Below are 17827 nucleotides of genomic sequence, written 5' to 3'. Positions count from 1 at the left end.
GAGGTGAAGGTCGAGTCATGCGTCCCCCGAAACATGACCCGCCAAACCGCACTCCTTAACACCCGCCCGCTTAACCCGGAAGCCTGCTGCACCAATGTGTCGAAGGAAACACAGTTCAACTGACGACCAAAGTCAGCCTGCAGGCGCCGGCCCACCACAAGGAGTCGCTAGAGAGCGATGAGCCAAGTAAAGCCCCCCCGGCCAAACCCTCCCCTAACCCAGACGATGCTGGGCTAATTGTGCACTGCCCTATGAGAATCCCAGTCACGGCCGGTTGTGACACAGCCTGTGATCGAACCCGGGTCTGTAGTGACGCCTCAAGCTCTACGATTCAGTGCCTTAGACCGCTGCGCAACTTGGGAGGTGCCCTAACTTTTTTATTAAGGTATCTGTGACCAACAGATGCATATCTTTATTCCCAGTCATGTGAAATCCATAGATAAGGACCTAATTAATTAATTTAAATTGCCTGATTTCCTTATATGAACTATAACTCAGTAAAATCTTTGAAATTGTTGAATGTTGCGTTTATATTTTTGCCAAGAGGTGGCGGCATTTTGGGGGGGGGGGGCCTCCAACCAAATCTCATTTAGGGCCCCCAAAAGGCTAGAGGCGGCTCTGCATGCAAGGGAAAACACATTAATGTGGTAAATATACAAACAGATAGAGTTACAGTCATTACATCACAGGACCTGTAAAGCAGGGGTTTGTAGGGGGGCCTGATGAAGGTGCTGCACAGATAAGACTCACTGATATATAATTCACCTTGCATTCCAAACCATTCATTAAAGTAAAAATCGTGAAGATGTCCTTGTAATGGGGATGAGGGGTTATGACCCCCCTGCCCAATATTAGAAACATGTCAATTTCACCTGTTTGGTTTGCCCCATGTTATGTCCATTTTTATAGTTTACTCCGTTTGCTACTTGAGTCATCTCCCTCTCTCCTTCCCCACACACACATTCCCGCCCCCCGTCACTCAAGGAGAGCAGTTGTCCTCTACCACGAATCACAACCACTTGCAGTCTGCATGGTCAATGCTGCAGATGCAACAAGATACTGGTGACAATGATGCTGCTGTATGTATTCCATCCTCTAATGCTAAACATGTGCATTTAACATTTCTATTTTGGGATTTTGATATTGAACACTGTTTATTAGCGGTATGGTATGGTTACTATGGCATCTTCAATTGCCATAGTAATGAATGACGCCGATGCGTCATTGGCAGGATTGAGAAAATTGAGACTTTTTCAGGGGACTGAAAATGATTGCTGCCACTGGGAGGTGCCTCGCCTCCACTGAACCTGAAAGGATTCTCAAAACTTTGACAGCTTTGTCTTTGAGACCAGGACAACAATTTTAAGGTAAGAAACTGTGTACAATTAATTTTTATGTTGGTAATTATATTTGCATTTTAGAATATTTAAGATGAGTCTGTGAAATTAACTTCATAATTATGACATAGGCGATGCGGTGGATTGAGACGCAGCCAATATCTCTAGTTTAAACTGACAGATTATTAATGTGGTCTTTGATAACTGAACAAAATAAAATGCTCATGTTGACAATTTGAGGGGCATTTGTCATTGGTATTAGCTAAGAGCTAAAATTAACTGGCTAGTGTCTCGTTCAATTTGTAGCTAGCTAGCAAGACACAAGCGAGGGCTGCTGTTTCTGAAACAGAATCCTTCTTTGCTGATGTGAAGAAGAAACTGAATGAAAGAGTGTCCAGCGAGGATACGGAGGGGAACATAATTTTTTTTGGGACAATACTAAACATGTACATACAATCGACAACTACATCACACCTGCCCAGACCCACCTGCTCACATCCCCATCTCTCTCCGCCACTTGGCCTCAAACTGCACTATTGTAACGGGCGTCGTAAGGATTAGACGAAGGTGCAGCGGGAACGTGTATACTCATCTTCTTTATTAAATCAAAAGAAGGAAAAAACAAACCAATCACGTATACAAAACAACGAACGACACTAACAGTCCTGTCAGGTGCACAGACACAAAACAGGAGACAACTACCCACAAATCCCATAGAAAAAACACCCCTCTTAAATAAGACCTTCAATTAGAAGCAACGAGGAGCAGCTGCTTCCAATTGAAGGTCAACCCCATTAACTAAACATAGACATAGAAAGACTAGAACTAACATAGAAATAAACTAACAAGAACATAGCCCAACAAACCCCGAAACACTCTAAACAAACACCCCTCTTACATAGTAACATAGCCCAACAAACCCCAAACCACATAAAACAAACACCCCCTGCCACGTCCTGACCAAACTGCAATAACAAATAACCCCTTATACTGGTCAGGACGTGACAGTACCCCCCCCCCCCCCCCCCCAAAGGTGCAGAGCCCGGATGCACCTTAAACAAAACACAAAAATAAACCCAAAACTAAAATAATCCCAAACTAAAGGGAGGGAAGGGAGGGTGGCCACCGTCACCGACGGTTCTTGTGCTACACCCCCCCTCCCAAACCCACCTACTATGGAGGTGGATCAGGCTCCGGCCTTACTCCCCAACCTAACCTGTCCACCCCCCCTAAATACTCATTAAACTTTACCCTTCCCGAAGTCTCTGGGCTATGGCGCATCGCTGAAGACCTCGGGCTGATGTGCGTTGCTGGAGACCTCGGGCTGATGCGCGTCGCTGGAGACCTCGGGCTGAAGGGCGACTCTGGCTGCGCCGATTCCGGGCTGTAGGGCGACTCTGGCTGCGCCGATTCCGGACTGAAGGGCGACTCTCGCTGCGGCGATTCCGGACTGTAGGGCGACTCTCGCTGCGCCGATTCCGGACTGTGGGCTGTCTCTCTCTGCGCCGGACTGTGGGCCGTCTCTCTCGGCTCTGGACTGTGGGCCGTCTCTCTCGGCTCCGGACTGTGGGCCGTCTCTCTCGGCTCCGGACTGTGGGCCGTCTCTCTCGGCTCCGGACTGTGGGCCGTCTCTCCCGGCTCCGGACTGTGGGCCGTCTCTCTACGGGGCACTGTCGCCGGAAGCTCTGGACGGGGCACTGTCGCCGGACACTCTGGACGGGGCACTGTCGTCGGACACTCTGGACGGGGCACTGTCGTCGGACACTCTGGACGGGGCACTGTCGCCGGACACTCTGGACGGGGCACTGTCGCCGGACACTCTGGACGGGGCACTGTCGCCGGACACTCTGGACGGGGCACTGTCGCCGGACACTCTGGACGGGGCACTGTCGCCGGACACTCTGGACGGGGCACTGTCGCCGGACACTCTGGACGGGGCACTGTCGCCGGACACTCTGGACGGGGCACTGTCGCCGGACACTCTGGACGGGGCACTGTCGCCGGACACTCTGGACGGGGCACTGTCGCCGGACACTCTGGACGAGGCACTGTCGCCGGACACTCTGGACGAGGCACTGTCGCCGGACACTCTGGACGAGGCACTGTTGCCGGACACTCTGGACGAGGCACTGTTGCCGGAAGCTCTGGACGGCGACTGCGCACTGAAGACCTGATGCGTGGAGCTGCCTTAGGATGTGCCAGACTAAGGACACGCACCACAGGGCTAGTGCGAGGAGCAGGAGCAGGACGAGCTGTACTGGGCTGACGCACTGGAGGCCTGGTGCGTGGGGCTGGTAGTGGAGGTACCAGACTGGAGACACGCACCCCAAGGCTAGTGCGAGGAGCGGGAACAGGACATCCTGGACTGGGCTGACGCACTGGAGGCCTGGTGCGTGGTGCTGGCTTTGGAGACGCCAGACTGGAGACACGCACCTCAGGGCTAGTGCGGGGAGCGGGAACAGGATACACTGGGCCGTGAAGGCGCACTGGCAGTCTCGAGCGCAGGACTGGCACCACCCTTACTGGCTGGGTAAGTGCGGGACGCTGGCACCAAGCATACCGGCCTGTGGATGCTTGGCCTCGACGCCGTGCGCATCACCCCAAGCACGGGGCCTGACCAGTAACACGCTGCCTCTGGTAAGCACGGGGAGTTGGCTTAGGGCTCAACCCTGGCCCAGCCAAACTACCCGTGTGCCCCCAAATTTTTTTTGGGGGGGGCTGCCTCTCAGGCTTCCATGCCAACTGTGTTCCAGCAAAACACTCCCGGTCCTCTCCAGCCTTCCTCCATGGTCCCTCTCCGGCTAGGATCTCCTCCCAGGTCCACGACTCCCGATAGCTCCTCTTCAGCTCCTTACCCCGCTGCTTGGTCCGTTGGTGGTGGGTAGTTCTGTAACGGGTGTCGTAAGGATTAGACCAAGGTGCAGCGGGAACGTGTATACTCATCTTCTTTATTAAAAGAAGGAAAAAACAAACCAATCACGTATACAAAACAACGAACGACACTAACAGTCCTGTCAGGTGCACAGACACAAAACAGGAGACAACTACCCACAAATCCCATAGAAAAAACACCCTCTTAAATAAGACCTTCAATTAGAAGCAACAAGGAGCAGTTGCTTTCAATTGAAGGTCAACCCCATTAACTAAACATAGACATAGAAAGACTAGAACTAACATAGAAATAAACTAGCAAGAACATAGCCCAACAAACCCCGAAACACTCTAAACAAACACCCCTCTTACATATTAACATAGCCCAACAAACCCCGAACCACATAAAACAAACACCCCCTGCCACATCCTGACCAAACTGCAATAACAAATAACTCCTTACACTGGTCAGGACGTGACAACCATTTTGTTTCTCTCTGTCGCCCACGCACTTTCAACATTTGGATAATAAAGCATTTAAAGTGTTGTTTACACCTTTCCAAATGGGCAGAACAATAATGTAATCTAACAGCACCTGTTCATCATGCAACAGTATTTATTGCGCTTTGACAATGATTTTACATGATGCCTAATCCACATGATATGCCTAAAATACTTAACCTACCGTTCAATATTTTGGGGTCATTTAGAAATGTCCTTGTTTTTGAAAGAAAAGCACATTTTATGTCTATTAAAATAACATCAAATTGATCAGAAATACAGTGTAGACATTCTTAATGTTGTAAATTACTATTATAGCTGGAAACGGCTGATTTTTAATGGAATATCTACATAGGCGTACAGAGGCCCATTATCAGCAACCACCACTCCTGTGTTCCAATGGCACATTGTGTTAGCTAATCCAAGTTTATACTTTTAAAAGGCTAATTGATCATTAGCAAACCATTTTGCAATTATGTTAGCACAGCTGAAAACTGTTGTCCTGATTGAAGAAGCAATAAACCTGGCCTTCAAATCAAATGTATTTATATATCCCTTCTTACATCAGCTGATGCCACAAAGTGCTGTACAGAAACCCAGCCTAAAACCCCAAACAGCAAGCAATACAGAAGCACAGTAGCCAGGAAAAACTCCCTAGAAAGGCCAAAACCTAGGAAGAAACCTAGATAGGAGCCAGGCTATGAGGGGTGACCAGTCCTCTTCTGTGTCACAACGTCTGCCGAAGTCAGTGCCCCTTCTTGCTCGGGTGGTGCTCGGCGATCGACGTCACCGGTCTTCTAGCCATTATCAATCAGTTTTAAATTTTCCATTGGTTTTGTCTTGTCTTCCTACACATCTGTTTCCAATCCAATTAATCATGTTGTGTATTTAACCCTCTGTTTCCCCTCATGTCCTTGTTGGTGATTGTTTTTGATGTTATGTTACGTGGGTTTGTGTATCGGGGTGCGACGGGTAATTTTACCCATTTATTTTGTAAATTGGTTTTGGAGTTTTGTTATTAAATACTCCATGTTAACCAACTTGGTTTCTCCTGCGCCTGACTTCCCTGCCACCTACATACAAGAACATGACAGAATCACCGACCAGCTTATTGAAGTCAGCAGGAGAAGATACTCCGGACAGAGAGGTGGAGGAGCGCATCCAGGCGAATGCGGAGAATCTACACCATCTATGCGCCGCCATGGATCGCGTTGTCCAGAATCTGGACCGCTGGGAGAGACAGGGAATTCATCCAGCGCCTCCACCAGCCCAACCGGGGTCTATCTGAAGCACCCCGTGCATTCCGGAACCCGGTGGCATCAGTCTAACATTGCCTCAGGGTTACGACGGGAGTGCTGCCAACTGCCGGAGCTTCCTGCTCCAATTAGAACTTTATCTGGCCACGGTCCATCCAGTTCCAACTGACCGTGAGAAGAGTTTCGCCCTCATCTCGTGCCTCACGGGAAAGCCCTGGAATGGGCCAGCGCTGCGTGAGGAGAGGGAGATGCGGCGTTGGACCATTATGAGGAGTTCATCCGCCGTTTTCGGGCAGTTTTCGACCACCCACCTGAGGGCAGAGCGGCGGGTGAGTGCCTCTACCATCTGAGGCAGGAGACGAGGAGCGTCCAGGATTTCGCCCTGGAGTTCAGGACCCTGGCAGCCAGTACGGGATGGAATCACAGGGCCCTGATCGACCATTACAGCTGCAGTCTGCGTGAGGACGTCCATCGGGAGCTGGCCTGCAGAGACACCACCCTCACCTTCGACCAGCTGGTGGATCTGTCCAGCTGGACAACCTGCTGGCTGCTCGCGGACATCTAGATCGGGGTCTGGTGGTTCCATCCTCCTGCACCCCCTCTCCTCTTCCCATGGAATTAGGAGGGAGGGGGCACAGGGAGACTGGAGGAGGTTCCCGCTCGTGCACCATGGGTGGCCGCAGAGGACACACTGTTGGTCGGTGCCGGGTGGGTTCCTCTGGGAATTGAGGTAACAGGCAGAGCACTCTGGCGCCACCCCAGGTGAGTAGGCACCATTCTCATCCAGAGCCCTCTGTGGTACATATATTTGTGTCTGTTACTTTTCCAGATTTTCCCCCGCGTTCTCAGCTTAAGGCACTAGTAGATTCAGGCGCAGCTAGGAATTTCATTGATCACGCTCTTGCTCGTAGTTTAGGGATCCCCATTGTACCCGTAGATGTGCCTTTCCCCGTTCACTCCTTAGATAGTCGACCATTAGGGTCAGGGTTGATAAAGGAGGCCACAGCTCCTTTGAGTATGGTGACGCAGGGGAGTCACAAGTAAAAGATTAGTCTTTTCCTTATTGACACTCCTGCGTATCCCGTGGTGCTGGGTCTACCTTGGTTAACTAGTCATAACCCCATTTTGTCTTGGCCAAAGAGAGCTCTCACGGGGTGGTCGCAAGAGTGCTCAGGTAGGTGTGTACGGGTTTCCATTGGTGCTACTACGGTTGAAAGTCCAGACCAGGTCTCCACCGTGTGCATTCCCCCCGAATATGCCGATTTGGCTCTCGCCTTCTGTAAAAGGAAGGCGACTCAATTACCACCCCATCGACAGGGGGATTGTGCAATAAATCTCATGGTAGACGCTGCACTTCCCAAGAGTCACATGTATCCCCTGTCGCAAGCGGGACGGTGGCTATGGAGACAAATATCTCCGAATCCCTGCGTCAGGGGTACATTAGGTCCTCCATTTCACCTGTCTCCTCGAGTTTCTTTTTTGTGAAGAAGGATGGAGGTCTGCGCCCGTGCATTGATTATCGAGGTTTAAATAAAATCACGGTGGGATACAGTTACCCACTACCTCTGATCGCCACGGCGATTGAGTTAATGCATGGGGCGCGCTTCTTCACTAAACTGGATCTCAGGAGTGCGTACAATCTGGTGCGTATCCGAGAGGGGGACGAGTGGAAGACAGCATTTAGAACCACCTCAGGGCATTATGAGTACCTCGTCATGCCGTATGGGTTGAAAAATGCTCCATCAGTCTTCCAATCTTTTGTAGATGAGATTTTCAGGGACCTGCATGGGCATGGTGTAGTGGTATATATCGATGACATTCTGATATACTCCGCTACACACGCTGAGCATGTGTCCCTGGTGTGCAGAGTACTTGGTCGCCTGTTGGAGCATGACCTGTATGTCAAGGCTGAGAAATGCCTGTTTTTTCAACAGTCCGTCTTCTTCTTAGGGTATCGCATATCTACGTCAGGAGTGGAGATGGAGAGTGACCGCATTGCAGCCGTGCGTAATTGGCCGACTCCAACCACGGTGAAGGATGTGCAGCGATTTTTAGGGTTTGTCAATTACTATCGAAGGTTTATCCGGGGTTTTGGTCAGGTAGCTGCTCCCGTTACCTCACTATTGAAAGGGGGTCCGGTGCGTTTGCAGTGGTTGGCTGGGGCGGACAGGGCTTTTAGGAAACTGAAGGCTCTGTTTACCTCGGTTCCTGTGTTGGCTCATCCGGATCCGTCTTTGCAATTCATAGTGGAGGTGGACGCATCTGAGGCTGGGATAGGAGCTGTGCTCTCTCAGCGCTTGGGTATGCCATGTAAGCTCCGCCCCTGTGCCTTCTTTTCCAAGAAGCTCAGCCCGGCGGAGCGAAACTATGATGTGGGAGACCGGGAACTGTTGGCTGTCGTCAAGGCTTTGAAGGTGTGGAAACATTGGCTTGAGGGGGATAAACACCCTTTTCTCATCTGGACTGACCACCGCAATCTGGAGTACATCCGGGAAGCGAGGAGACTGAATCCTCGCCAGGCAAGGTGGGCCATGTTTTTCACCCGTTTTGTGTTTACCCTCTCTTACAGACCAGGTTCCCAGAACGTTAACCTCTATGGGCTAGGTGGGACGCAAGCGTCCCACCCGTGGTGCACTCCATCAACAGCAGGTGCATTTCAAGAGCGGCAAATTTGAATCCAAATAAATGTCAAAATTCAAATTTTTCAAACATACAACTATTTTACACCCTTTGAAAGATAAACATCTCCTTAATCTAACCACGTTTTACGATTTCAAAAAGGTTTTACGGCGAAAGCATAAATTTAGAGTATGTTAGGACAGTACATTTACAAGAGTTGTGTGTAATGTTTTGTCAATTCAAAGACAGGGTCACCAAAACCATAAAACCAGCTAAAATGATGCACTAACCTTTTACAATCTCCATCAGATGACACTCCTAGGACATTATGTTAGACAATGCATGCATTTTTAGTTCTATCAAGTTCATATTTATATCCAAAAACAGCGTTTTACTATGGCATTGATGTTGAGGAAATCGTTTCCCTCCAATAACCGGCAGTCAAGTCAGCAACACAAATTAAATAATTAAAATTAGAAAACATTGGTAAAATATTATATTGTCATTTAAAGAATTATAGATTTACATCTCTTGAACGCAATCAACTTGCCAGATTTAAAAATAACCTTACTGGGAAATCACACTTTGCAATAATCTGAGCACTGTGCCCAGAAAAATACGCGTTGCGATACAGACAAGCCGTCATGTTGGGGAGATCTAAAATCGAAAATACTATGTAAATAATCCATTACCTTTGATTCTCTTCATCAGATGTCACTTCCAGGTATCACAGGTCCATAACGAATGTAGTTTTGTTCAAAAAAGCTCATCATTTATGTCCAAAAATCTCCGTCTTGTTAGCACATGATCTAAGCCCGCCGGACTTCACTTCATGAACGAGGGGAAAAAATATATTTCCGTTCGTTCAAACATGTCAAACGTTGTATAGCATAAATCATTAGGGCCTTTTTTAACCAGAACATGAATAATATTCAAGGTGGACGAATGCATTCTCTTTTATAACGTATTGGAACGAGGGTACCCAACATGAACTCGCGCGCCAGGTGTCTAATGGGCCATCATCGTTCCATGGCTCTTGTTCGGTCAGATCTCCCTCCAGAAGACTCAAAACACTTTGTAAATGCTGGTGACATCTAGTGGAAGCAATTGGAAGTGCCAAAATATTCCTCAGCCCCTGTGTTTTTCAATGGCATAGGTTTAAAGGTAATACAACACATCAGGTATCCACTTCCTGTCAGAAAATGTCTCAGGGTTTTGCCTGCCAAATGAGTTCTGTTATACTCACAGACACCATTCAAACAGTTTTAGAAACTTTAGAGTGTTTTCTATCCATATATAATAAGTATATGCATATTCTAGTTACTGGGTAGGATTAGTAACCAGATTAAATCGGGTACATTTTTTTATCCAGCCGTGCAAATACTGCCCCCTAGCCCTAACAGGTTTTAAGGCAGACGCATTGTCCCGGCTGTATGACACAGAGGAGCGGTCCATGGATCCCACTCCCATAATTCCAGCTTCTTGCTGGGTGGCGCCGGTAGTGTGGGAGCTGGATGAGGACATTGAACGGGCGTCACGTGCAGAGCCCGTTCCCCCTGAGTGTCCAGCTGGGCGGCGGTACATTCCGTCTGCTGTCCGCGATCGATTGATCTACTGGGCCCACACGTCTGCCTCCTCTGGTCATCCTGGGATGGATCGGACGAGGCGCTGTCTTAGTGGGAGGTACTGGTGGCCCACTTTAGCTAAAGACGTGAGGGTTTATCTTCTCTAGGGTGTGTGGGACGAAATCGTCCCATCTAGTCAACAGCCAGTGGAATCGAGTGGCGCGAAATTCAAAAACCTTAAAAATGCTACAACTTAAATTTCTTAAACATATGACTATTTTACACCATTTTAAAGACAAGACTCTCGTTAATCTAACCACGTTGTCCGATTTCAAAAAGGCTTTACAACGAAAGCAAAACATTAGATTATGTCAGGAGAGTACCCAGCCAGAAATAATCACACACCCATTTTTCAAGCTAGCATATAATGTCACAAAAACCAAAACCACAGCTAAATGCAGCACTAACCTTTGATGATCTTCATCAGATGACACTCCTAGGACATTATGTTATACAATACATGCATGTTTTGTTCAATCAAGTTCATATTTATATCAAAAACCAGCTTCTTACATTAGCATGTGACGTTCAGAACTAGCAAACACACAGAAAACTTCCAGTGAATTTACTAAATTACTCTTGATAATCGTTTACAAAATACATAACAATTATTTAAAGAATTATAGATACAGAACTCCTTTATGCAATCGCGGTGTCAGATTTTAAAATAGCTTTTCGGCAAAAGCACATTTTGCAATATTCTGAGTAGATAGCTCGCCATCACTGTTCTTCGTCAGAATGCACTCCCAGGACTTCTACTTCAACAACAAATGTTGTTTTGGTTCGAAATAATCCATTGTTATGTTCAAATATCCTCTGTTTTGTCCGTGCGTTCAGGTCCCTATCCGAACGGTGACGCGCGAACGCATGTCGTGACAAAAAAATTCAAAATATTCCATTACCGTACTTCGAAGCATGTCAAACGCTGTTTAAAATCAATTATTATGCTATTTTTCTCGTAAAATAGCGATAATATTCCCACCGGGCGAAGTTGTTTTCGTTCAAAGGCTGAAAGAAAAACATGGACACTTCTCGGGCCGCGCATCTCCTGTCTCTGAGCCACCAGCCTGACCACTCACAAACAGCGCTCCTGTACCTAGCCCAGAGACAGCAGAGATCTCATTCCATTTTCTGGCACCTTCAGAGAGCCTATGGGAACCTTAGAAATTGTCACGTTACAGCAGAGATCCTGTATTTTCGACAGAGATGCCACAGAAGCACAAGAAATGGTCAGAGAGGGCACTTCCTGTATGGAATCTTCTCAGGTTTTGGCCTGCCATATGAGTTATGTTATACTCACAGACACCATTCAAACAGTTTTATAAACTTTAGAGTGTTTTCTATCCAAATCTACCAATTATATGCATATTCTCGTTTCTGGAAAAGAGTAGTAACCAGTTTAAATCGGGTACGTTTTTTATCCGGCCGTGAAAATACTGCCCCCTACCCTAGAGAGGTTAAGTTTCCTCCTGCTCAGTGAGCGCTCAGTGTAAGGCTCCTAGACATCTACCCAGGGGTAAGTTACAACCCCTTCCCGTTCCGCAACGACCGTGGTCACACCTATCGGTGGATTTGTGCCATGGGCAGAGATGGCTCAGAACTCGCACCACTCCTCCACTAACCTCTCTCATTTTCAGTGTGTGTTGGTGTATCAGCCGGTTCTGGTTCACCACCTCAAGCTGAACCTCGGCAAGACGGAGCTGCTCTTCCTCCCGGGGAAGGACTGCCCGTTCCATGATCTCGTCATCACGGTTGACAACTCCATTGTGTCCTCCTCCCAAAGTGCTAAGAGCCTTGGCGTGACCCTGGACAACACCCTGTCGTTCTCAGCTAACATCAAGGCGGTGACCCGATCCTGTAGGTTCATGCTCTACAACATTCACAGAGTACGACCCTGCCTTACACAGGAAGCGGCACAGGTCCTAATCCAGGCACTTGTCATCTCCCGTCTGGATTACTGCAACTCGCTGCTGGCGGGGCTCCCTGCCTGTGCCATTAAACCCTTACAACTCATCCAGAACGCCGCAGCCCAGCTGGTGTTCAACCTTCCCAAGTTCTCGCACGTCACCCCACTCCTCCGCTCTCTCCACTGGCTTCCAGTTGAAGATCGCATCTGCCACAAGACCATGGTGCTTGCCTACGGAGCTGTGAGGGGAACGGCACCTCCGTACCTTCAGGCTCTGATCAGTCCCTACACCCAAAGAAGGGCACTGCGTTCATCCACCTCTGGCCTGCTCGCCTCCCTACCTCTGCGGAAGCACAGTTCCCGCTCAGCCCAGTCTAAACTGTTCGCTGCTCTGGCACCCCAATGGTGGAACAAGCTCCCACACAACGCCAGGACAGCGGAGTCAATCACCACCTTCCGGAGACACCTGAAACCCCACCTCTTTAAGGAATACCTGGGATAGGATAAAGTAATCCTTCTACCCCCCCCCCCCCCAAAAAAAAAATATATAGATGTACTATTGTAAAGTGGTTGTTCCACTGGATATCATAATGTGAATGCACCAATTTGTAAGTTGCTCTGGATAAGAGCGTCTGCTAAATGACGTAAATGTAAATGTTTAACCAGAATAGAAAGAGGAGTGGGAGGCCCCGGTATACAACTGAGTAAGAGGACAAGTACATTAGAGTGTCTAGTTTGAGAAACAGACACCTCACAAGTCCTCAACTGGCAGCTTAATTAAATAGTACCCGCAAAACAACAGTCTCAACGTCAACAAATGAAGAGGCGACTCCAGGATGCTGGCCTTCTAGGCAGAGTTCCTCTGTCCAGTGTCTGTGTTATTTTGCCCATCTTAATCTTTTCTTTTTATTGACCAGTCTGAGATATGGCTTTTTCTTTGCAACTCTGCCTAGAAGGCCAGCATCCCATAGTACTCTTCACTGTTTACATTGAGACTGGTGTTTTGCGGGTACTATTCAATGAAGCTGCCAGTTGAGGACTTGTGAGGCGTCTGTTTCTCAAACTAGACACTCTAATGTACTTGTCCGCTTGCTCAGTTGTGCACTGGGGCCTCCCACTCCTCTTTCTATTCTAGTTTGAGCCAGTTTGCAATGTTCTGTGAAGGGAGTAGTACACAGTGTTGTACGAGATCTTCAGTTTCTTGGCAATTATTTCATGGAATAGCCTCATTTTCTCAGAACAAGAATAGGCTGACGAGTTTCAGAAGAAAGTTCTTTGTTTCTGGCCATTTTGTACCGGTACCCCCCAGTATATAGTCTTGCTATTGTTATTTTACTGCTGCTCATAAATCACTTGTTACTTTTATTTCTTACTCTTATTCCATTTTTGTTTTGTATATAGATATATATAAAACATTTTAACTGCATTGTTGGTCAGGGGCTCATAAGTAATCATGTCACTGTAAGGTCTACACCTGTTGTATTCGGAGCATGTGACTAATAGCATTTGATTTGATTTGATCTATTTTCCCTTCAAAACTCACCAGAAACAACTATTTCACACTAATTTATTTAGCACCTACAAGGGTGTTGACCTCAGAACCCATTGAGCCTCACCTCACTAATATGCAACTCAAAGTTATGCCCTCGTCGCGCAGTGTATACCCATTGATTCTTGAATACTTAAATGTGTGATCTTTGCTTATGCTTGATTGCTATTTAGATTATGACAGATAATCCTGCATTATTACAATGCTAATTGTTTATTGCAAATGGGCCCATGATTGACGACTATATGTTGCCAACTGAATCATGTGGACTCATCAGACACAGTAAACAACATACAATAGGAGTCTCCACAGACTAAAACTCAAATTTCATTGGCTGTGAAGCAGCATCCGTCTGTTTATATAATGCTCAGAGGAAAGTCTAGGTGCTCGTAGAGCCTGAGACTGAAGGAGGTTGTGCATGGTTTGCTGACTATGATTAGGTGAGATTAAACTTTTCATATGATTGATCTTTATTACACACCATAATTTCATAACCAATTGTTCAACAAGTCAACATGACTACAGTGTTTACTTGTCTCTTTGTTTCCCTCAGCTGAAAGGATCCTGACCAGAGCTCAAAATCAGTGCTTAGTGTTTCCAATGAAGTAATACGGATGAAGGTATTGATTGCTGAGAACTAATTAAATAAACGCACAATATTTGTAGATATTAAGGTGAGTATCAGTTTTAGGTTGATTGCATGGAGTCTGTCTATTCATACCACTTTTTCATATTTTCAAAGGAGCAAGAATAAGAAAGATGACATTCAAACACTATTTTCTTTATTTGTGACCTTTCAATCAAGAACCCCACACAGTATGACTAGTTGATGCTACCCCAATTTTGCTTCATTAACTTCTGTGATGTGAAATTGTTGTTGATACTAGTCATGTACAGAAGTAGTTGTTCAAGTTGCATGATTACATTTACATTCTATGAATATATAGTATAAAAGTTTGATAAAAACTGTTTATTAAATGTGTAACTATTTCGTGAAGATAGTAACGGCTTACTATTGATATGGGAATGTGTTACCATAGCCATTTTTCCCTCAAGTGCATTGCCCTCATTTGTGTTATTTTTAGAAATAAACTGGATTCCGATGGGAAGCATTACCAGCAGGATGTGTTGTATTTTCAGAAGCCCAATAATCTGACTCAGAACAACGTTTTGGACTAGCAGTTCAGTGTTCCATCTGTTACAGTAACACTATTCTTGCAAAACTTGAATTGAACGTAAGTCCAGTTCATTTTTGCAAACACAAATGTAGATGACTGATGAAAACATGAAAAATGTTGAAAAACACATTTAAAGATGTGATCAAATTGTTCCTTGTCTCTAGGCCTAAAACACCAGGTGGAATGGACTTCTCAAATACTTCGAACCTCAACAGCACTGTGAAATCACCGACTCTTTTCTGCTACGAGTCTTTGAGTGGATCGTGTGTGAGGATTGCTCGACCCCTGAGCGTTCAGGTTCCGATGTTCACATCGATGGTGTTAGCCATACTGGTGACTGTTATTGGGAACCTTCTGGTCATCACCTCCATTGCACACTTCAAGCAGCTCCAAACCTCTGTAAACCAACTGCTCGTTTCCCTGGCTGTGTGTGACCTCCTTCTGGGAGTGTTTGTAATGCCATGCAGTGCTGTGCGCTCTGTCCAGGGCTGTTGGTACCTAGGAGGGTTTCTGTGTAAGCTCCACACCAGCACTGATATTATGCTGAGCACATCCTCCATCTTCCATCTATCCTTCATCTCCATTGACCGTTACTTTGCTGTCTGCAGGCCACTGTCGTACAGACTGATCATCACCAATAACACTGTATTGATCATGATCACCAGCAGTTGGCTGGTCCCTGCCATTTTTGCTTATGGAATGATCTTCCCTGAGATCAATCTGAAAGGCAGGGAGGATTTCTATGAAACACATGTCAAGTGCATTGGAGGCTGTCAGGTGTTCTTTAGTCCAGTGGCGGCTTTAGTAGCATCTTCCTTCAGTTTTTACATCCCAGGCATGATCTTGATTTGTATATATTCCAAGATATATTGGGTTGCCAGGGCTCAGGCCAGGTCCATTAAAGATTTATCTCGTCAGTTTAAAGAGGCAGACTCTGGACGTAGAGAGAGACGAGGGGCAAATATTCTTGCAATAGTAGTGGGAGTGTTTCTAATCTGCTGGAGTCCCTTTTCCTTGTGCCTCATCATTGACCCTTTCATACAGTACTCCATCCCCCCGCTGTTGGGGGATACTTTGGTTTGGTTTGGATATTTGAACTCTGCTTTTAACCCTATTGTCTATGCTTTCTTTTACACTTGGTTCAGGAGGGCTTTGAAAATCATCATCAGTGGTCACATCTTTCACAGAGGTTCTTGTAGATTTAGATTGTATTCTGAGTAAAGTTTCAGTTGACATTGTATGATGTGTGTTCAAATAAATATATGAATTATGGTGGGATGTAACATGTGACAGTTATACAACTAAAAGATAAAGCTTGAGTAAAAATGTAACAGAAGCTGCTTTTAACCTGTTTCATATAAAGCTGTTTGCCTGAAATAAATGTGTTTCAATGCCTGTGATGCCTGTGCCTGTCACCTTGTTTAATAGTGTTCTTTGTCTCCTCCTAGTGCCTACTTGAGGTACACACGGTTGGAACAGTAATTCTGAGCTTAGAGGTCATGACATCACTATTTTACGTAACTATCATACTGTCATACTGTACATTACTTGAATATACACATATAATATACACAGATGTAAATCATGTAACCTATTATAACTGGCTGGTAGCTGGGAAAAGGGTGTGCCCAAAATATGTCCAATACAGTATATAAACTCTGTCATTCTTCTAAGACTGTGCTGGATTCAGCACCACTCACACACCTGCACCTGTGACTACAGTAGCAAGTTATCAGCTCTAACTTGAATGTATTTTTGTTTTTGGCAATGGATATCTCATCTCATCAACATCTGGATCCAAAGCTGTTCTGTTACCCAGAATCAAATGCCTCCTGCACCAGAGAAATTGTCAGTTGAGGGGTTCAAATTGCTTTATACTTTTTGTTTGTTTCAGGTATGCTGGTCACAATTCTAGGGAACAGTGTGGTCATTATCTCCATTGCTCACATAAAACAGCTCCACACGCCAACTAACATGCTTATAATGTCTTTGGCAGTTGCAGACCTGCTGCTTGGAGTGACTGTGATGCCTTTTAGTACAATGAGGCCTGTGGAGGGCTGCTGTTACTTTGGAGATGCTTTTTGTTTGCTGCATTCTGATATGTTCCTCACATCTGTTTCAATTTTCCACCTGGTATTCATAGCCATAGATCGATATGAGGCTGTGTGCAATCCACTTCATTATTCCACCAAGATTACTATACCAATTGCATGGCTCATGGTTTTTGCCAGTTGGGCCGTTGCTGCATTGTACTCCTATTGCCTATTATATTCAAAAGCAAATGTAAGAGGACTGGATGAATTCATTGCATCCATATACTGCCTGGGAAGCTGTAATATTGTCTTTAATGCTCTGTGGGGCGCCCTAGACACATTGATAGCCTTTTTCTTTCCATGCTCTGTAATGGTGGGTTTGTATACCAAAATACTTTTGGTGGCAAAAGAACATCTAAGGAAGATTGAAGACAGCCAAAAGAATTCCAATGAGCGAGATAAAGGTGTGGTGTCTCAACGGTCAGAGCGAAAAGCAGCTAAAACTTTAGGCATTGTGGTGGGTGTTTTCATCTTTTGCTGGCTGCCTTTCTTTGTTAATTTCATAGTTGATCCATACACAAACTTTAGCACACCACCTATTCTCTTTGAAGTGTTTATCTGGCTGGGTAACTTTAATTCTACTGCAAATCCAATAATCTATGCACTGTTTTATCCGTGGTTTCGAAAGTGTCTTAATCTTATTGTCACATTTTATTTATTTTTAATTATTTATTTATTTCACCTTTATTTAACCAGGTAGGCAAGTTGAGAACAAGTTCTCATTTACAATTGCGACCTGGCCAAGATAAAGCAAAGCAGTTTGACACATACAACAACACAGAGTTACACATGGAGTAAAACAAACCTACAGTCAATAAATAATATAGTAGAAAAATAAGTCTATATACAAAGTGAGCAAATGAGGTGCGATAAGGGAGGTAAAGACAAAAAA

General features: G+C 45.9%; 1 protein-coding gene and 1 pseudogene across 1 annotated transcript; both read left to right on the top strand.

Moving 5' to 3' along the window:
* Positions 1-14638: 14638 nt before the first annotated feature.
* LOC106571513 (trace amine-associated receptor 1) lies at positions 14639-16237 on the top strand. The gene is made up of 2 exons (XM_045695241.2): positions 14639-14899; positions 15007-16237. Exon 2 carries the CDS (start codon positions 15026-15028, stop codon positions 16061-16063), a length of 1038 nt encoding a protein of 345 aa, XP_045551197.1. The 5' UTR covers positions 14639-14899; positions 15007-15025; the 3' UTR covers positions 16064-16237.
* A 372-nt stretch (positions 16238-16609) lies between these two features.
* Positions 16610-17635, top strand: LOC106571514 (trace amine-associated receptor 13c-like; annotated as a pseudogene).
* Positions 17636-17827: the final 192 nt, after the last annotated feature.

Source organism: Salmo salar, chromosome 15 (assembly GCF_965601325.2).
Source record: "Salmo salar chromosome 15, fSalSal1, whole genome shotgun sequence".
NCBI classification, from domain to species: Eukaryota; Metazoa; Chordata; class Actinopteri; order Salmoniformes; family Salmonidae; genus Salmo; species Salmo salar.
This window is presented reverse-complemented; position numbering and strand designations above follow the sequence as displayed.